This window comes from Rhyacophila brunnea, unplaced genomic scaffold (genome assembly GCF_057557595.1).
Source record: "Rhyacophila brunnea isolate RB1 unplaced genomic scaffold, BYU_Rbru_1.0 scaffold_365, whole genome shotgun sequence".
Classification (NCBI taxonomy): domain Eukaryota; kingdom Metazoa; phylum Arthropoda; class Insecta; order Trichoptera; family Rhyacophilidae; genus Rhyacophila; species Rhyacophila brunnea.
The window spans coordinates 13,762-29,498 of NW_028233032.1; the positions used below are offsets into that span (position 1 = coordinate 13,762).

Sequence of the window (15,737 nt, forward strand, 5' to 3'; positions counted from 1 at the left end):
TTATTGCAAAAAGATTTCGTCTTAGCTAAAGAAATTTTGGATGCAGGCTATCAGATTAACAGGATCGATGCGTTTAACGAGCTTGAATCAGCAATTAGAAATAATGCAAATGCAAAAGCTGTTGAGTTCTTAATAAGTAATGGATGTTATCCATTTCCACAAAAAAATTGGAGTGGTAAGGAACAAAAACTCATAAGAAATGAGGAAGATGTCGAGAAAGAATTAAAAAAAATTTCTGGTGGAATAGTAAACGACCCACGAATTATGAATTATGATGAGTTTTTACTAATGGCAATGAAAAACGGAAACCAAGAGGTGGTAGATGTGTTATTGAAAAACGGTAACTCAATGGAAAGATTGCTGAAGTATGTGGCACCAGTAGATCGTTCGTTAGTAGAAAATGCGTTGTTGAAAAGAGTGAACGCTGAAGGTTCTTTAAAGTTGAATGACAGGTGCGCCCTCTGATGGAAACGAAAAGTAAAATACTTATGAGTGTGGAAGATGAAATTCTGACAAAGATATGCGAAAGACCAATGAGGGAGTGGCGCCTAATTTTTCAAGAAGAAAAGAGGCCCTGGAGCTTAACGGCAGAAGGAAAAGTTGGCATGTCAAATACATCAATAGTTTTTTTGGCATTGAGGCAAATAGATAGGCTAAAAGGTGTTGACTCAAGTCAAAATATAACATGGGCAGGAATTTCGGCGTTATTAGCTGAATTGATTGTGCAGGGTTCTAATAATGTATCAGAAGAGGTGTGGGTGGCTCTATTTACAACTGCTGCACGAGGCTTTGAGTCGTACAGAAATGGAGATGATGGAGCTGTGGATGCAATGCATAATCTATTCCTGCTGCTGTTACCGAAGGATATTACTGAAAGGCAATCCTGGCTAGAAAAAGTATTGGATTATTTAGCAATCGCTCCGCAGGTAATCAGGAAGGAGAAAAGTATCATACAGCTAATTAAGATGGGGTTAGATAAAGATGATGTAGGGAACTTTTTCTGGGATGATAATACAGGGCCAAACATGAGAACAGTCGCGTCATTCACAATATTAACGGCCAGTGAAAATAATTACTTAATTGAGCTAACTAATGAAGAGCTTGATTATTGTTTCCTACGCAGCCTTTGGGTGGAGGAAGAGGCGAGAACAGATAGAAAAAATTATGTAGCTGCAGACGGAGTTAATAAAATAAATAAGGCATACAAAGTATATGTTGATGAGATGGAAGCACGAGGAATAACGAACCAGGAAATAGTTTGGAAAGTTGCTTCTGCATCAATGAGAAGCGTTGATTCTTTAGAAAAAACGATATCAAGAGTAAAGGCGGTTTCATTAAGAAATATGTCAGGGTATAAATACTTAGATTGGTCTTTGCGTGGCAAAGATGGAGAAAGCCTGTTGCAACATATGGTAATGCACGGAGGAAGCGTGTTGGAAAGAATGAAAGATATTGCACCAGAAGATTTCGAAAAATTACCAAAAGACGAGTTGCAGCATGTAGATAAAAATGGAGTTGGTTTGCTTGGGTATGAGCTTGCTGGTATGGCATCAGAAACGCGAAAGTTTGATGGATTGAATGTGGAGTGGAAGTTGGCATGTAAGATGGTAAAAGAAAGCAAATTAGTTAATTACGCTGCAGAATGGATTAAAAATGAGAAAGCCGCATTGCTAATTTTAAACAAATTAAATTCATTACAAGATAGGTTTGGGAAAAGAAGTGCGGTGTTCAATGAAATGAATCCTGGAAGAATGGACCAGCTAAGCAAAGTTGAGAGCCGTGATGAGCTGTTGAGTGGCATAGCACAGTCTGCGATAAGTACAAAAAATTGGCACTGGATGCGGAGTAGTTTGGCGGAAATGGATATTAAAAATATTAATTCAATAAACGCGAATTGGTTTTTGGGAAGAGAGCTTTTTAGGTTAAGCGAAATGGATAGTTTGCCATTTAATTTTGACGAAAATGATAGTTTTAAAAGATCAAAATCAATAATTAAGACGGCAATAGAAAGTGGTGCAAGCTGGAGTGATTGGCAAGAAATGTTAAAAAGCGGAGAGGCATTAAGGCACTATCAAAAAATACTGGATTTTTCATCTATGCTAACAGATTTGGTGGGAGTTTTCGAGAAAAAATTTTGGTTTGAGGAAATGAAGGTGAAGAGTGAGAGATTGGCTTTATTGAAAGACAATCAAATCATTAATGAAAATCAAAAATCAATTAAACAAACGGCGTTATGAGGATTAAATAGATGAAACCATCTAATACTAGCACTAAAAAGTTATGGGATAGCACTAAATTACCGCGAGTCATTAGAAGTGAATACGACTTAAATTGTATCGTGAAAAATTGTGGACTGGAATATTCTGATGTTAATAAATTAAGGGGAGAGAGCGGAGAAAGCTTTTTGCACCACATTTGCTTAAATAATTTAAATTGTTGGCCAGTTGTGGCCAAAGAAAATGAGTTAATTAATCGTTTAGATGAAGTTGACGCCAATGAGATTACACTCGAGTCGTATTTAATAGCTGGACTAGGAACAAGCAATGGCGCCAACTTGATAGAGGCTGGAAGACTTATAAGGAATAACAAAATTAGCAATGAGGTGATGCACGGAGCTATAAAGGTGCTAAAACAAAGGCATATAAGTAATGAAGGAGACAAAGAAAGTATAAGTTTCAATACGCTATGGATGAACATACCAATGCAAACGGCTTTGTCGATAGATATTTTCGCATATGAAGAGGCTATGAATGTTGCATTAGAAAAATGTGATTGGGTGGCTGTGGCAGAAGTCGCAACGGCTTGGAAAAACTCTTACAAGGCATTTAACATATTTGATGTAGCTGAGCGGCAAAAGTACAAAAATGTTTACATGGCGGAAGTGATACTAAATATTTTAAGGAGAAAAGATTACGAGGAGACATGGAATGTGAAGTCTAAAAGCGTACTTGCACCAAATAACGCGATGAAAGAGTTAGTGTCGTTGGGAATCCAATGGAATAGTTGGAATGAGTTGATGAAAAATTTTGATGGGTTTAAGGCGATAAAAGAGAAATGCATGCTAAAAGAACCAATGTTGCATGCCATATATATATTTTGGAATGATGAGCCAAAAAGAATTCACGAACGAATGACGCTTTTGTCAGAAAATGTTTCAACAGTTGGAAGTAAGCAAAAGAATGCAGTGGCACTTTGACAACTGTTATGCTATTTGACATATGAAATAGTTTGATGGAAACTGAGAAAAATTTTAAGGGGTTAAGGTGAAGGTATATTTAGCAGGACCAGAGGTATTCTCTCATGATGCACCAGTCATTTTTGAAAAAGCAGTAAAGTTTGCAAAGGAAATAGGGTTAGTTCCACTATCACCTTTCGACGCTGTGCCAGCTTCTCATGTAAAAAATGATGTAAGTATGGCTAAAAAGATCTACCAGGGAAACGTAGGACTGATTGATGAATGTGATGTAGTGGTTGCTAATTTATCCTCATTTAGAGGGTCTGAACCAGATTCTGGAACGGTATTCGAAGTGGGTTATGCAATAGCACGTGGTAAGAAGGTAATTGCTTTTATAGAGCAGGAAAGTCATTACTACGAAAAAGTGATGAAAGTGTCTAGAATTTTTAGGGATGAGTCTGGCGGATGGAGAGATGAACAGCAGCGCTGGGTAGAAGAAATGGGGATGCAGTTTAATCTCATGATCGCATGCTCAGTAGATAAAATAGTGATTGGCTCCATAGAGCATGCGTTATTGGCTGCTGCTAGATTAGATTTAACAAAATAATCGAGAAATCATCACAGTGGGTTGGATGGAAAGGCAATAAAAAAACATATTGCCTATAAATTCTTGCACAAATGTAAGAAATATACTTAATACTTAATATTAAATATTATTTTCTGGAGAGGTCTTGCGATGACTAATAGTTTTGCTATGGATTTTATCCATTTGTTTAAGCATTTTTGGGATAAGTGAGTCAGCTGCAATATATACGTCTGCATGCTCAGCCTCAGCAAAGACTTCCTTGCCAATCATAGTCAGCTTCGCCTCAGCATGACCAAGAACACGTCCATTGTGACCTGGAGGGTGCAAAACTACACGAACTGTTGTGGACTTATCAAGATTATATTTGTCGAGTTTAAGAAACTGGGTTTCAATGTGTTCCTTAAGCGAATCTGTGAGTTTAAAGTGTTGCGCTGTAATAATTGTTTTCATGCTGTCTCCTTGAGTTAATGTGCGATATGGTGGTGAAGCCATTGATTAATCTGAGAAAATGATTTTGTCTTAATAAACTGCAGATTTGCAGTGTCAAGCCAGTTAGACCAATTTCCAGAATTAGATTGAAAAATAGACCAGGCTTCGTCAGCTTTTACGTTCTTCCTTACTCGTTCAAGTTCTGACCAATACGATATATCTGGTGTGGATGACCAGGTGTGGCAGTCAATCAAAATACGTCCACCAGTGGGGTGGATGGCTAGCAAGGAATATTCAGGTAATTGATAAAATTCTCGTTCAAATGATATGCCAGAAGATGTGAGCGCCTGGCATAGAGATTGAGAAAAATCAGCTGCGTTTTTCTTTTTTAGTGGGCCGTACCTATGACCAAAAAGAGAGGACGATTGTCGTGGAATCCAATAAAGAACGGAAACTAAAACTAATACAGTGAAAATAACGAATGAAGCATTCAGCCAGTTCAAAACAACTCCTTAAAGGTTGAGATATCATTAAGAATTGCAGGTCTTATGTCAATTTTTAATGCAATATAATTGCGGTAAGAGCAAAAAAAGAAGATGATTAATAATGAAAAATAATTTAAAATTAATTGAACATCTAGATTTAATTTGTAGCGATGCATATTTGTTATTAGAAAGCGATATGATTCGTTCATTTTACATAACAAAGAATTATTTTGAGATAGTCCCAATGCACTCTTGGACAGACGTAATAACAGACAAAACTAGAGTGGATTTGGTAGAAAGCTACAAAAGATTGAAGAATCTAGATAAGTATAGTATGGCCCTACACGTATTAAGATTAAGCTTCTCGGATCAAGGAGAGTGTGGCTCAAAAGATGTATACAAGGAAGGGTTTAAGAAAAAATTTGTGGAAAATGAAGGCGTTTTAAGTGACTGTGCTTTCGAAAATATTGTATCAGAGGTGCTAACTGAAACTGATGAACGCATAAGGTTGTCAGAAGTGTTCTATGATGATTTTTTAACCGACAGGTTAAGTTATCCAAAAGATTGGGTTAAGAAACATGAGGACATAGTGAGGCGTGCTAAAAATGAGTGTGGCATAGATTTAGAGAATAAGAAATTTGGTGTAGATGTATTCGAAAGGAAGGATATAATGGCAGAATTAGCCAGAGTAAGCTTTAAAAACGATACTTGGTATCATGCAACATTGCAGACAGTTGTGAAGGAACAATGGTTGCTTGCAATTGAAAGGGAAAAGTTATTAATGGTGTCAGGTGGTTCATATAAACGGATAGCAAAGGCAGTTGCACTGTAGAGATTTGAATTTTATAAATTAAATATTGCAACAAACAGTAAAAAACTTGCTTTTACTTTAATTATTAACTTAACTCATAAGTCTAGTGATTGAGGAGCAGTAGTGTATACTAAAATATTGGATTGGATTGAAAATGAATTGGGCCAAGATGTCGCAAAAGACATGATTGAGGGTGGGTTTGATTTGGCTAGTTTTTTTGAGAATTTACCATTAATAGATTATAACGATGTGTATTCAATATTTGAGGCAGAGATAGAATATTTGCTAGAAGAAGAGTCCATAACATTAGACCTTGAGTCATCTTTGGAGTATACTAAAGAAATGAGTAATACAGATATTTTTGAAAATGATGATGAATATCGTATGAATGCATTTCAGCAGGCAGTGCTAATTGTGGCACGTAAAAGGTATACAAAAGAAAGCCATGGAAAATAAAAAAACAATCTCAAACGCTCCGACATTTCCATTAAGTAAAGCATTGTGGAAAAAAGCCAAAATAGAGTACTCCAAGCCAGAGAGAACATACCACAATGTTGAGTATATTACACAGGGGTTCCAAAAATTTAAAGATTTGTATGTAAATATGAGCATGGCTCAAGAAATAGCATGGATTGCGCATAAAGTAGTGAACGATCCATCTAGAGCAGATAATGAGGCAAGAAGTGCAGCATGGATTGATGAGGCATTTAAGTCAGCCAGGTTGGAAGTGGGAGAACGAACAGTGGTGAGAGAGGCTAAATTGATCGTAGAATCGACTATTGATTATGTGCCCAAGGTGCCAAGTGCTGAGCCTTTGTTAGATGTAGTTTTAAGCAGGTTAGCTGTTGGAGATTGGGCTACTTTTGAAGAGTACGCCTGGAGATTGAAGGAAGAGGCGCCTGACTTTCCAGAGGGGGAATGGATTAAGCGCTCAAAAGCGTTTGCGCAATCTCTATTGGAAAGACCACAGGTATTTTTTATGCCAGAAGCTAAAAGACGTTGGGAGCGGCGTTTAAAGGAAAATCTAATAAATAGTATTGAGGCGCATCCATTAAATCAACCAAGGTTGTTTGGATCACAGCCAGAAATGTAGTAATCTTTAGTTTAAGTTAATAATTAATATTATGGTGGGTTTCAAAGATGACAACGGTAGTAGCTTTCATAGTCGCATTAACTATATTAATATTTGTGCACGAGGGCGGCCATTTTTTGGCTGCAAGGATGTGCGGAGTAAAAGTTAAGCGGTTCGCTATAGGTTTTGGAAAACCATTAGTAGAATGGACTGATAAATCAGAAACTAGTTGGTCTATTGGCTGGATACCGTTAGGCGGATACGTTTCAATGCTAGACGGCAAGGCTGCTGGAGATGACAAAGAAGATATATCAAAAGCCTTCACCTCTAAGTCAATATCACAAAGGATGTTTATAATAGCGGCAGGGCCAATCGCAAATTTTGTGGCTGCTTGGTTTATTTTATCTACTATGTTAGCGATTCCACATCAGACATGGACTCCAGTGCTTGGCTCAACATACAAGTCATCAATTGCCTACAACGCTGGTTTTAGGGACGGAGATACTGTGCTAACTGTTAATGGAGAGGCGGTTGAGTTGATGGATGAGTGGCAGGATGCACTGGTTCGTTGGGCCGTAGCACCTACATCAGACTTGTTAGTAAAAGTATTAACGGCAGAAGGTAAACTAAAAGTTAATGTATTGCCAGCACCAGAAAAACCAATTCAACCACAAGAAGGCTGGATGAAGGCGTTAGGATGGGCATATATCGGCAAATTACCGCAACAAGTTGTATTAGGTAAGGTGGAGGCTAATGGGCCATTTGCAAAAGCTGGAATTAAGTCAGGTGATATGATTAATGAAATGAATGGTGAAGTAGTGTCGGGATGGAATGATCTATTGGTTAAAATTGGTTCAATGCCCAACACAAAAATAGAAATTGGTTTTACTAGAAATGGAGAAAAGCTGAAGGGTGTTGTGCAAACCGAAAGCTTGAATATAGCTGGAGTTGTACTGGGAAGGGTTGGGGTGTCAACGCCATTGCCAGAGGTTGAAAAGAAACTAAAGCATTTAAATTTTGTCCAAGCTGCTACTGATGGAGCAAAGCGCACACTAATGCTGATTGAGCTAACCTTTGATGGTGTAGCCAGACTACTAACTGGACGAGGTTCATCAGATCAATTAAGCGGTCCTATGGGTATCGCTGAAGAAGCAGGTAAAAGTGCTGAGCATGGAGCGACTGGATTTTTTTCATTTTTAGCTATGCTAAGTGTTAGTTTGGGTGTATTAAATCTACTACCAATACCAGTTTTAGATGGTGGACATTTAGTAATGTTGGCTATTGAAAAAATTAAAGGCACTCCAATCTCGTTTAGAGTCGAAAGATTTGCTCTAATGGCTGGATTTGTGTTAATTGGGTCTTTGACTATAATAGGGTTTTTGAACGATGCGAGAAAAATTTTTGGAGGTTAGACATGGCAAAAAAACAGAAAGAAGAGAATCTTATGGTTTATAAAGCAGTGACGGCAGTTTCATTAGTCATAGCAGTGATTTCGATAGGAGCTGGAGTGGCCTTATCTGGCAAGGCATCAGCAGATATGGTAGCACCAGCAACAAATAATGAAATTCTTGCGCCAGAAGTGTTGGCGATGCAAGAAAAGTTCAAATTAGAAAAAGCGAAAAAGCCAAACATACCTGAATTGCAGTCAGATGTGATCGCTAAATTAGTGCAAAGTAACGGCCATACAGTAGATAAGATAGTAAGCAACGTTTTGTTAAAAAATGAGGCTGCAGTAGTCTTTAAATCAAAAGGTTCTATTTGCGCATTACGCGCAAAAGAGACAACAGCTGGTTGGGTCGCAGAGGAAGTTACGTGTTTTGATGAAAAAGACTTGCCATCAGGACCGCCAGTGGCGGGACAAAGCAATGTGGTTTTAAAATGAAAGAAGGTGCAGCCTCGACAATTACAGAACAAGCATTCTATAATACTAAAGAATTAGTTCCTGATGGATATTGGAGTGCGCTTCAGAAGAAAATGCAAACATTTGAAATAGCTAAAGAGTCTGAAATTGATATCGATGTAGATTTTTTAGAGCACCGTTCAGGCAATGAATTAAGGAAAATGGACAAGGAAGTAGCTAAAAATGTCTAATTGGTCATCCAATTCCATTTTTCAAAAAAGCATCTAACGCTAAAATTTTTATGCGTTGCCGCTAAAGTAACATGATCTGATGTAGGGAAGTAGGATTTTCTTTTAATAAAAGCCATCACAACTAGGGGGTCGGAGTCGTGCAATATGGTAGAAAAGTGTTCATCAGTTAATAATACATCCTCACGTCTAGCAAGTGCTAGCTTTGTTTCAGAGCTTGAATCGCTAAGTATGTTAAGTATTTCATCCTGAGATATGGCATGCTTATGTTGAACGGCAAATGCGCGAACGGATGGGGATTGAGATGTGATGGCAATTAAAATTTCTGCATCAGAAAGTTCATGCCCTAAATGAATTGAAAACTCTTGAAATTTTGTAACTGTTTGAATATCTGAGCTTTGTAGACCAGCTAGTAATAGGTCATTAATATTAGGTATCATAATGCATTTGTCGTAAGGATATCGCGAGGATATTCAGCCTAATAAGTTCTGTCAAGACACGGGCGTTCAACTAAAGTGCTGGAGATATTTTTTGCTTTGTTACGGGCGTGTCTTTGACTGAATTAAGAAGCCAGGATCGTTCTACATTCCACTTCTGTGTCATGTAGGATGACATGATTCTTTTAGCATAGTCGACTTGTGAACAGGGACCAGTTGGCCATTTCTTTTGCATATACATTGGTAGTGGTGTACATGAGATTGAAGGGTCAATAGATGATAGTAATTTCTTTTTTGAATCACTAGGGAAAATAGAGTAAGAGGAAAACGACTCTCGGTTATTCATAAAGATAGGAGTGACGCCATCATTATTTTTGTGATTAATTAGATGAGAGCATGTGCGCCAAATAGTGTTGTAGAATTGAGTAGAGTGTTTCTTGTCAACAACGTGGTTGCGTCGGTAAACGAATGGTTTGATAATTTCTTTTTGCTGATTTGCAAATAGTAAGTCATGCCAAATACTATTGCCATTAGGTTGAATGGTGTCTACAGGCGTTCCGAGCTCCAAAAGCGTGTTTGCGATATCAAAACGCTCAGTATAAATATGGCGAAGAAGTGTTGTGTAGTCTGGCGCCCCACAACCAATTAAGGCTAAGTTGCGGTACACATTATCCACTGGAGAATCATTGTGTACTGAATAAATTTTACTAGAAAGAGAAGCCCACTGTTCATCACTTAGTGGTAAATAGTTTTTCATGTGTTGTAGATAAGGCAAGAGTCTTGAGCCGATATCTGATGGGCATGTTTTGGAAGAGACGCATGCGATCAGATAGGTAAAATGATCTTTGCTAGTGGCTATAGGACCATCAAATGGAATCCCCTTTTTGAGTAGGCTATTGGTGAGCTGAGTGGATGTAAGTCTATCCCATGCAATTATAGGTGTAAGTGGAAATTGATTTTCTTGCCGTGCCAGAACAATTCGCTCGGCCAAATTTTCGAATGCTTGTTCAGTAGAGGAGGGGAGTGATGCGAAATCATGATAAAATTCAGAAATGCAAGCTGTTGGCCAATTAGATAAATGAGCATTAAACTGAATTGGATCGAGATCGTGCCACACAATTGGCCCTACTGCAGATAGTAGCTCGGGTTGATTAGACGCCATAGAATATATTTCATTAGCAATAAATCGTTTGCAGTCAGTGTAGATGGGGTGGGAGGGGTTTTCAGACAGAAAAGTGGTAATAAACGATAAGGACTCACTAAAACAAGAAAAAATAATGTTAACATGTGTTATGGAAATAGGCCCGTCTGGCTTCAGAAATAAAATCCATCGCTTGAGTGATGCTGCGTCAAAAGTTGCACTATCGATTGGCGACCTTGATTTAATTAAGGCGCGGAATAAACAAATTTTTAAATCCCAGTCTAGGTTAGAAGTGAGTGAAGATTTTTTGTCAGCGTGTTGAGCAAGCGAAATTAGGATGTCATAAGGAAGTTCGCACAACTCTGAAGAGTAAGACTTCCAGAGGGTGTCATCAGAGGTTGCCGCTTCGATAATTGAATTGGAGTAGCTTTCAAAAAGATCAGTGCTTTTAATCTTTTTATAAAGTTCTTTATTGGCCATGGTTTTGATGGCGATTTCAAATAGTTTTGACATGTTAAAGAGCTAAGTTTTTTGGTTTGATAGATGGCATAGACTGGTTCAATAGTAACCCTTTTTCAAGGTTGAAACGAACCTGACTCGGCATATTGGATAAACATGCTGAAATCTGTAAGTCAGAAAGAATAGTGTTCTGTGTAGATGCTGCAAGTGCAGACAAGAATGTTCCATCGCGGTCTATATTACAGCCAAATTTTTTGTTTAACAGACAGTAGTTCAACAATGCGACTTTGGCGACATCGCTTTGAGAGCGAATGAAAGTGTTAATGGTCTCAATCGTTACATTGTTTTCATTTCTTATTACGGCGACTGCAGATCGCATAATTGGATGAAAGATGTGACCAATATGAGTTATTTTAGATAAGTCGGAGTCTTGAGTAAGATGATGTAATACAATTTTATTGTATGCTTCATAAAAATGGTCCTGTAATGGAGTACCATTAGTAGTTTTTTGTTCCAAGATGTCACGAGAAAGCGCGAATAGTTCATGCAACCAGTTTTCCCCACTTGGATTATAGCCAAAGGATTGCTGAATTTCAGAGAAAATAGCAGCATCTGGAGATGAAACTGTCTCCCTAATAAATGCTACCAACGGTTCTAAGCTGTTGGCGGTAATAGTTTTCGGATCGCAGTTCACAAGAAATAAGGTTTTAAAGGCTCTGCATGACATTAAGGCCGTTCCCATAGCGTGAAAGCTATTCTCTACTGATGCTTTACTAGATGAAAGGGGTTTAATGTGTTTAAATATGTGAGCCATCCAGGTCTCATCACAAGAATTAGTGCAGTTGAGTAATTTATTTACTGAGAGCGTATGAATAAGCTGTGTAGCCTGTCTATACGATGGTATCCGTGCAGGAAATGATAGGGATAAAAAATGAGCAAGTGCAGTAGGTTTTTTTTCACAATCAAGCGTAGTGCGAAATTGTAATGCTACATCAAAACCAATCTCTGTAAGTGATTTTAAGAACTCATCCTTTGTGTCTCTAGACGTGCTTTGCACCAGTTGATCAATTTTTTTGTCTGGATTATCCCAATATTTTTCAAGTAATGCGTTCATGCGTTTTACAGAAGAAATAGATGAGTCGCTATTTGGATTAATTAGTTCTCGCCATACTGAAAAAAGATTTGATGGCATATTTTTGGCAATATTTAACGCAGGATTGGCGCCATGCAAAAATAGGACTTCAGCGGCCTGTGGACTACGAGCAAGCGAAAGAGGGGATGAGCAGACATCCTCATGAAAATAGCGCTTTACAGTTAGTGTAGAGTTGGGGTTAAATTTCAGGTCGAGATATTTATTTAGTAGTTGAGTGTCATTTTGTGACAGGGCGTTAGAAATTGGATGTAGACCATATTTGGCATGCCAATCAGAAAGTATATTAGATGCCTCTGGAAGAGTTAGAATTAGTGTGTGGAGGTGGTAAAGTAAAGAGGTTTCGTTCCTAAACGATTGTGGTCTCTCAAGCATGAGGGACCACAAGAAAGATGAGGAGGTGCTTGGAGGAACCCAGGCAGACGGCGAATCGAATCCAAAATAATTAGAAGCGGCAGATTGAGTAGCTAAAGTATTAGAGTGTTTATCATCCATAGCCTTCGCGGATTGAGGAAGATATGATGGAGTGGTCCATGGATTTCCAAACATATTAATAAGTGTTTTTGCAACTTGTTGAGAGCGCCTAGATAAAACATCTTGTTTAAGTAAGTCGCTGGAAGAATAAATAAAGTTGAAATCATAATATTTGCGACTTAAATGTGCCGAATTAATTGAGTTCCAAATGGATGAGCCGTTAATATATGTCGAAGTGAGATTGAGATTTGGATGCGCCAGTAAAAAGAACTCCAGGGCCTCAAGGTTGCCATCTAATAATATTTGTTGAAGTAAGCCAATTTCTGGATGCTTAGTAAGGTCTGTATAGTTCTGCATAGTAATTTGTAGTATGAAATGTTATAATAGCAGAAGAGTATTAAAAAATAAAGAAAAGGTTTGCATAATGGAAGTGGTTAAAGCATTAGCAGTAATGACAAGTATGCCTGGTCAGTTGAAGGTAATTTTGGAAAATTTACCAAAAGAAAAATGGAATTTGGAGATGATAGATGGGCAGGGGTTGTTAATTCAAATTGCAACGCATCAGTCTGCACAGCGTGAAGATCAGTGTGTGGACTTGCTGAGATGGCTTGCATTAAAAAATCAACAAAAGAGTGGAAAAGAGAAATCGGCATGGGTGGAATCGTGCATAAAATGTGTTATGCTGTCTCCATTTATGGGAAGCGCAACAAGCCATGAGCTCGCTAGAGAGGCCGTATTTTTGGAATATTGGAAAGTTGCAAAAGAGTGGCTCACTGAAGAGCAAAAAATAAAGATTATATGTCAAGTAATGCTGAAAACAAATGCAGCATGGGTAGATGCATCGACTACAGTTATTAAGGAAAGTGGACTAAATCTTAATGATTTGGTAATCGTAGCAGATGTGCTAAAAATTAATGAAATTGAAATTGAGCAAAAAAGGCATGCAAGCGTGCCATTAATACTGTTGGCAAAGAATAAAGGTACGATAGAAGCTTTTGTTGAGAGTGGTGTGGACATAGAACAGCTATTTGGCAATAAAAGCATAAAAGACATTATCTTTGAAAGAAAAAAATGGTACGAAAGCGAATCACAAAGAAAACAGGTATTAAATTTTGTAGAGAAAGTATCGCCGAGAGAATGGACGCAGCAGAACGTATGGATGGCAGTTCAGTCAGAAGTGTCGACAGCAGACGTTGAGAGAATCTTAAAAGCATCCAGGAAAGACTGGCCTCAATGGGTAGGGCCATGCGGAGAGTCGTTATTGCAGCATATCGCAATACATAAGCCTAGTGCGGTGGAAGTGGCCATAAGTCGTCCAGAATGTCCAAAAGACTGGATGTTGCACAAAGACAGAAAAGATAGAGATGTGCTGGTGTGGTTTGTAGTTGGAGTTGCCGCACTTATGAGAAACTACGAAAATGGTATGCAGGCATTATTCTCGTCTGATTTTTCAAAAAAAATGAGGAAAATTGATACGGATGAAGATATGGCTGAGCTGTCAATTGATGCATTTCTTTTAAAAAATGAAAGTTTTTTTAATGGAATGTTTGCTACAGTGAATAAGCAAAATGATATAGGTTTTATATTTAAGGAGATGCAGGCAAGCCTGGATGCTGATAGCAGCACTAGGAAACAAAGGATTAGCTCCTATACGGTGCGTGCCAATATGGAGTATCGCTTAAAAATAATACTAGAGGCAGTGAAAAAGAATAAATTACAAGGCAATAGGTGGCGATCTGATAATTTAATCATAGAAGCAGCTGAAAGATGTGCGCTAGAGTTGTCTTTTGAAGGCTCATTGGGAGCCTGGCTGGAAAATCAAAATATTGGTTCAAAGTATTTTATAGGTGCCATGAAAAATTCCTCTCCGATGTCTATTGTGGCTTGGGCGATAAATAGATCGGACTTTGCAAATATTGAACATAGCATTAAAGAAATCGGAGAAACCCCAGCTGGTTTAAAAAACCGAATTACAGAAGCTAATAAGAGAAGAAACAATGTTTCTTTTGCGTGGGATGTGCACACAGAAAACCAATGGCATGAGAAAGTAGAAATTCCATTTGAAAAAATGTTGCTTCAGAGTGTTGCGACTGAGGGGGGAGTGAATATGGGCTATAAGAAGCAGGATATGGCGTTGTAGTGTCGGTAAAAAGGGGGTATAATTAATTAAGGAGATATTATGAAAGATTATGAAGTTTTTTTTGAAGAGTGTCGTGCTGCAATCAAAGATAGAGCTGAGCGTTGTGTTATAGCTTTAGAGCATCATGGGTTGCATGGAGAGGTTAGTTTTGAGAGTGATGGAGTTCAGTGGGCCTATGTGGTTGATGTTAGAAATCATGCAGAAATGCCAAGAATTAGTTTTTCATTGGCTGAGTTCGAATATGCTGAAGATGAAGCGGACGCTGAACAAAACGAAGAAAAGGTAATGGCTAGATTAGAGATAGTAGGGTTTGGTGGGTCCTACATCGGTGAGGCTAATGGGGAGTGGACCAATAACAAGGATGCTGTAATGAAAGACTTTGATTCTTTCACAGACGTCTCAATCGTAGAGGCATTGTCTGGCCCAAAAAAGTTTAAAGCTAAAAAAATGGGTAAGTAGGTGAGGCGTTCAACGAAAGTGTTGAGCCAGACCGCCTTCAGCATCATGCAGTTGATCGATTCAAGAATTGAGTTGAGCTTGAATAAGTTGCAAATCAGTCTCAATCTCATCCAATGAAAGCCCGTACTGTTTCACAGATTCTGCATTTTCGGCTGTCCATTTTTCGAGAAGAATGTTTAGCTGTTCGGTGTCAGAAGTGCCAAATAGAGCTTGTGCTTCAGCCTCAAGCCTGGCGAGCTCCCTTTGGGCTGTAGCAGTATCCGCTTCAATTCGAATGGAGGCATCACGCAACATTTGGTGCCGTGCTTTTAGGCGAGTAAGAGTAGCTTCAGAAGATGGTGTGTGGCTCATAAAATTTTTAGTAATAAATAAAATGTCATTGTAGCATATTTTGCTTGAATCAATGTAATTTTAGTGTAAAATGAAATAAATTAAACAAGGCAACAAGTGAATATGGATATAGCTAATAAAAGGCAGAGGGGGCAATACTTTACAGTCGGAAATCCATTCCTGTCGCCAGCCTTTTTGGAATGGTGTCAGTTGATTAATGGGTTGGAGACTAAAGTTTTGTTGGAGCCGTTCTGCGGTGCGAACAATATACCAGCTACACTAAAGGCAATGGGATGGAATAACAGTTGGGCCACGTTTGATGTTGAGCCACAAAAAGATACTGCGTTTCCTGGGCAATCAATTATTGAGCAGGATGTGCTCAAAAAATTTCCAACTGGATACTCTGTTACTATAACGAACCCGCCATATTTGGCCAAAAATTCAGCCAATAGAAGGGGGTTGTCGTTTCCAGACACAAAGTATGAAGATTTGTATCAGGTA

The 15,737-nt window shown here is 38.4% G+C and overlaps 1 protein-coding gene across 1 annotated transcript; it reads left to right on the top strand.

The window, feature by feature from the left end:
* Nucleotides 1-3,413: 3,413 nt before the first annotated feature.
* Nucleotides 3,414-3,782, top strand: LOC147067634 (uncharacterized). Its single transcript, XM_085953479.1, has one exon. The coding sequence runs from the start codon at nucleotides 3,414-3,416 to the stop codon at nucleotides 3,780-3,782; it is 369 nt and encodes a 122-aa protein (XP_085809605.1).
* The last annotated feature ends 11,955 nt before the right edge of the window (nucleotides 3,783-15,737 follow it).

What these genes read in the sequence shown, in the direction of transcription:
- LOC147067634 (XM_085953479.1), top strand. Translation starts at nt 3,414, where the DNA reads ATGGCTAAAAAGATCTACCAGGGAAACGTAGGACTGATTGATGAATGT.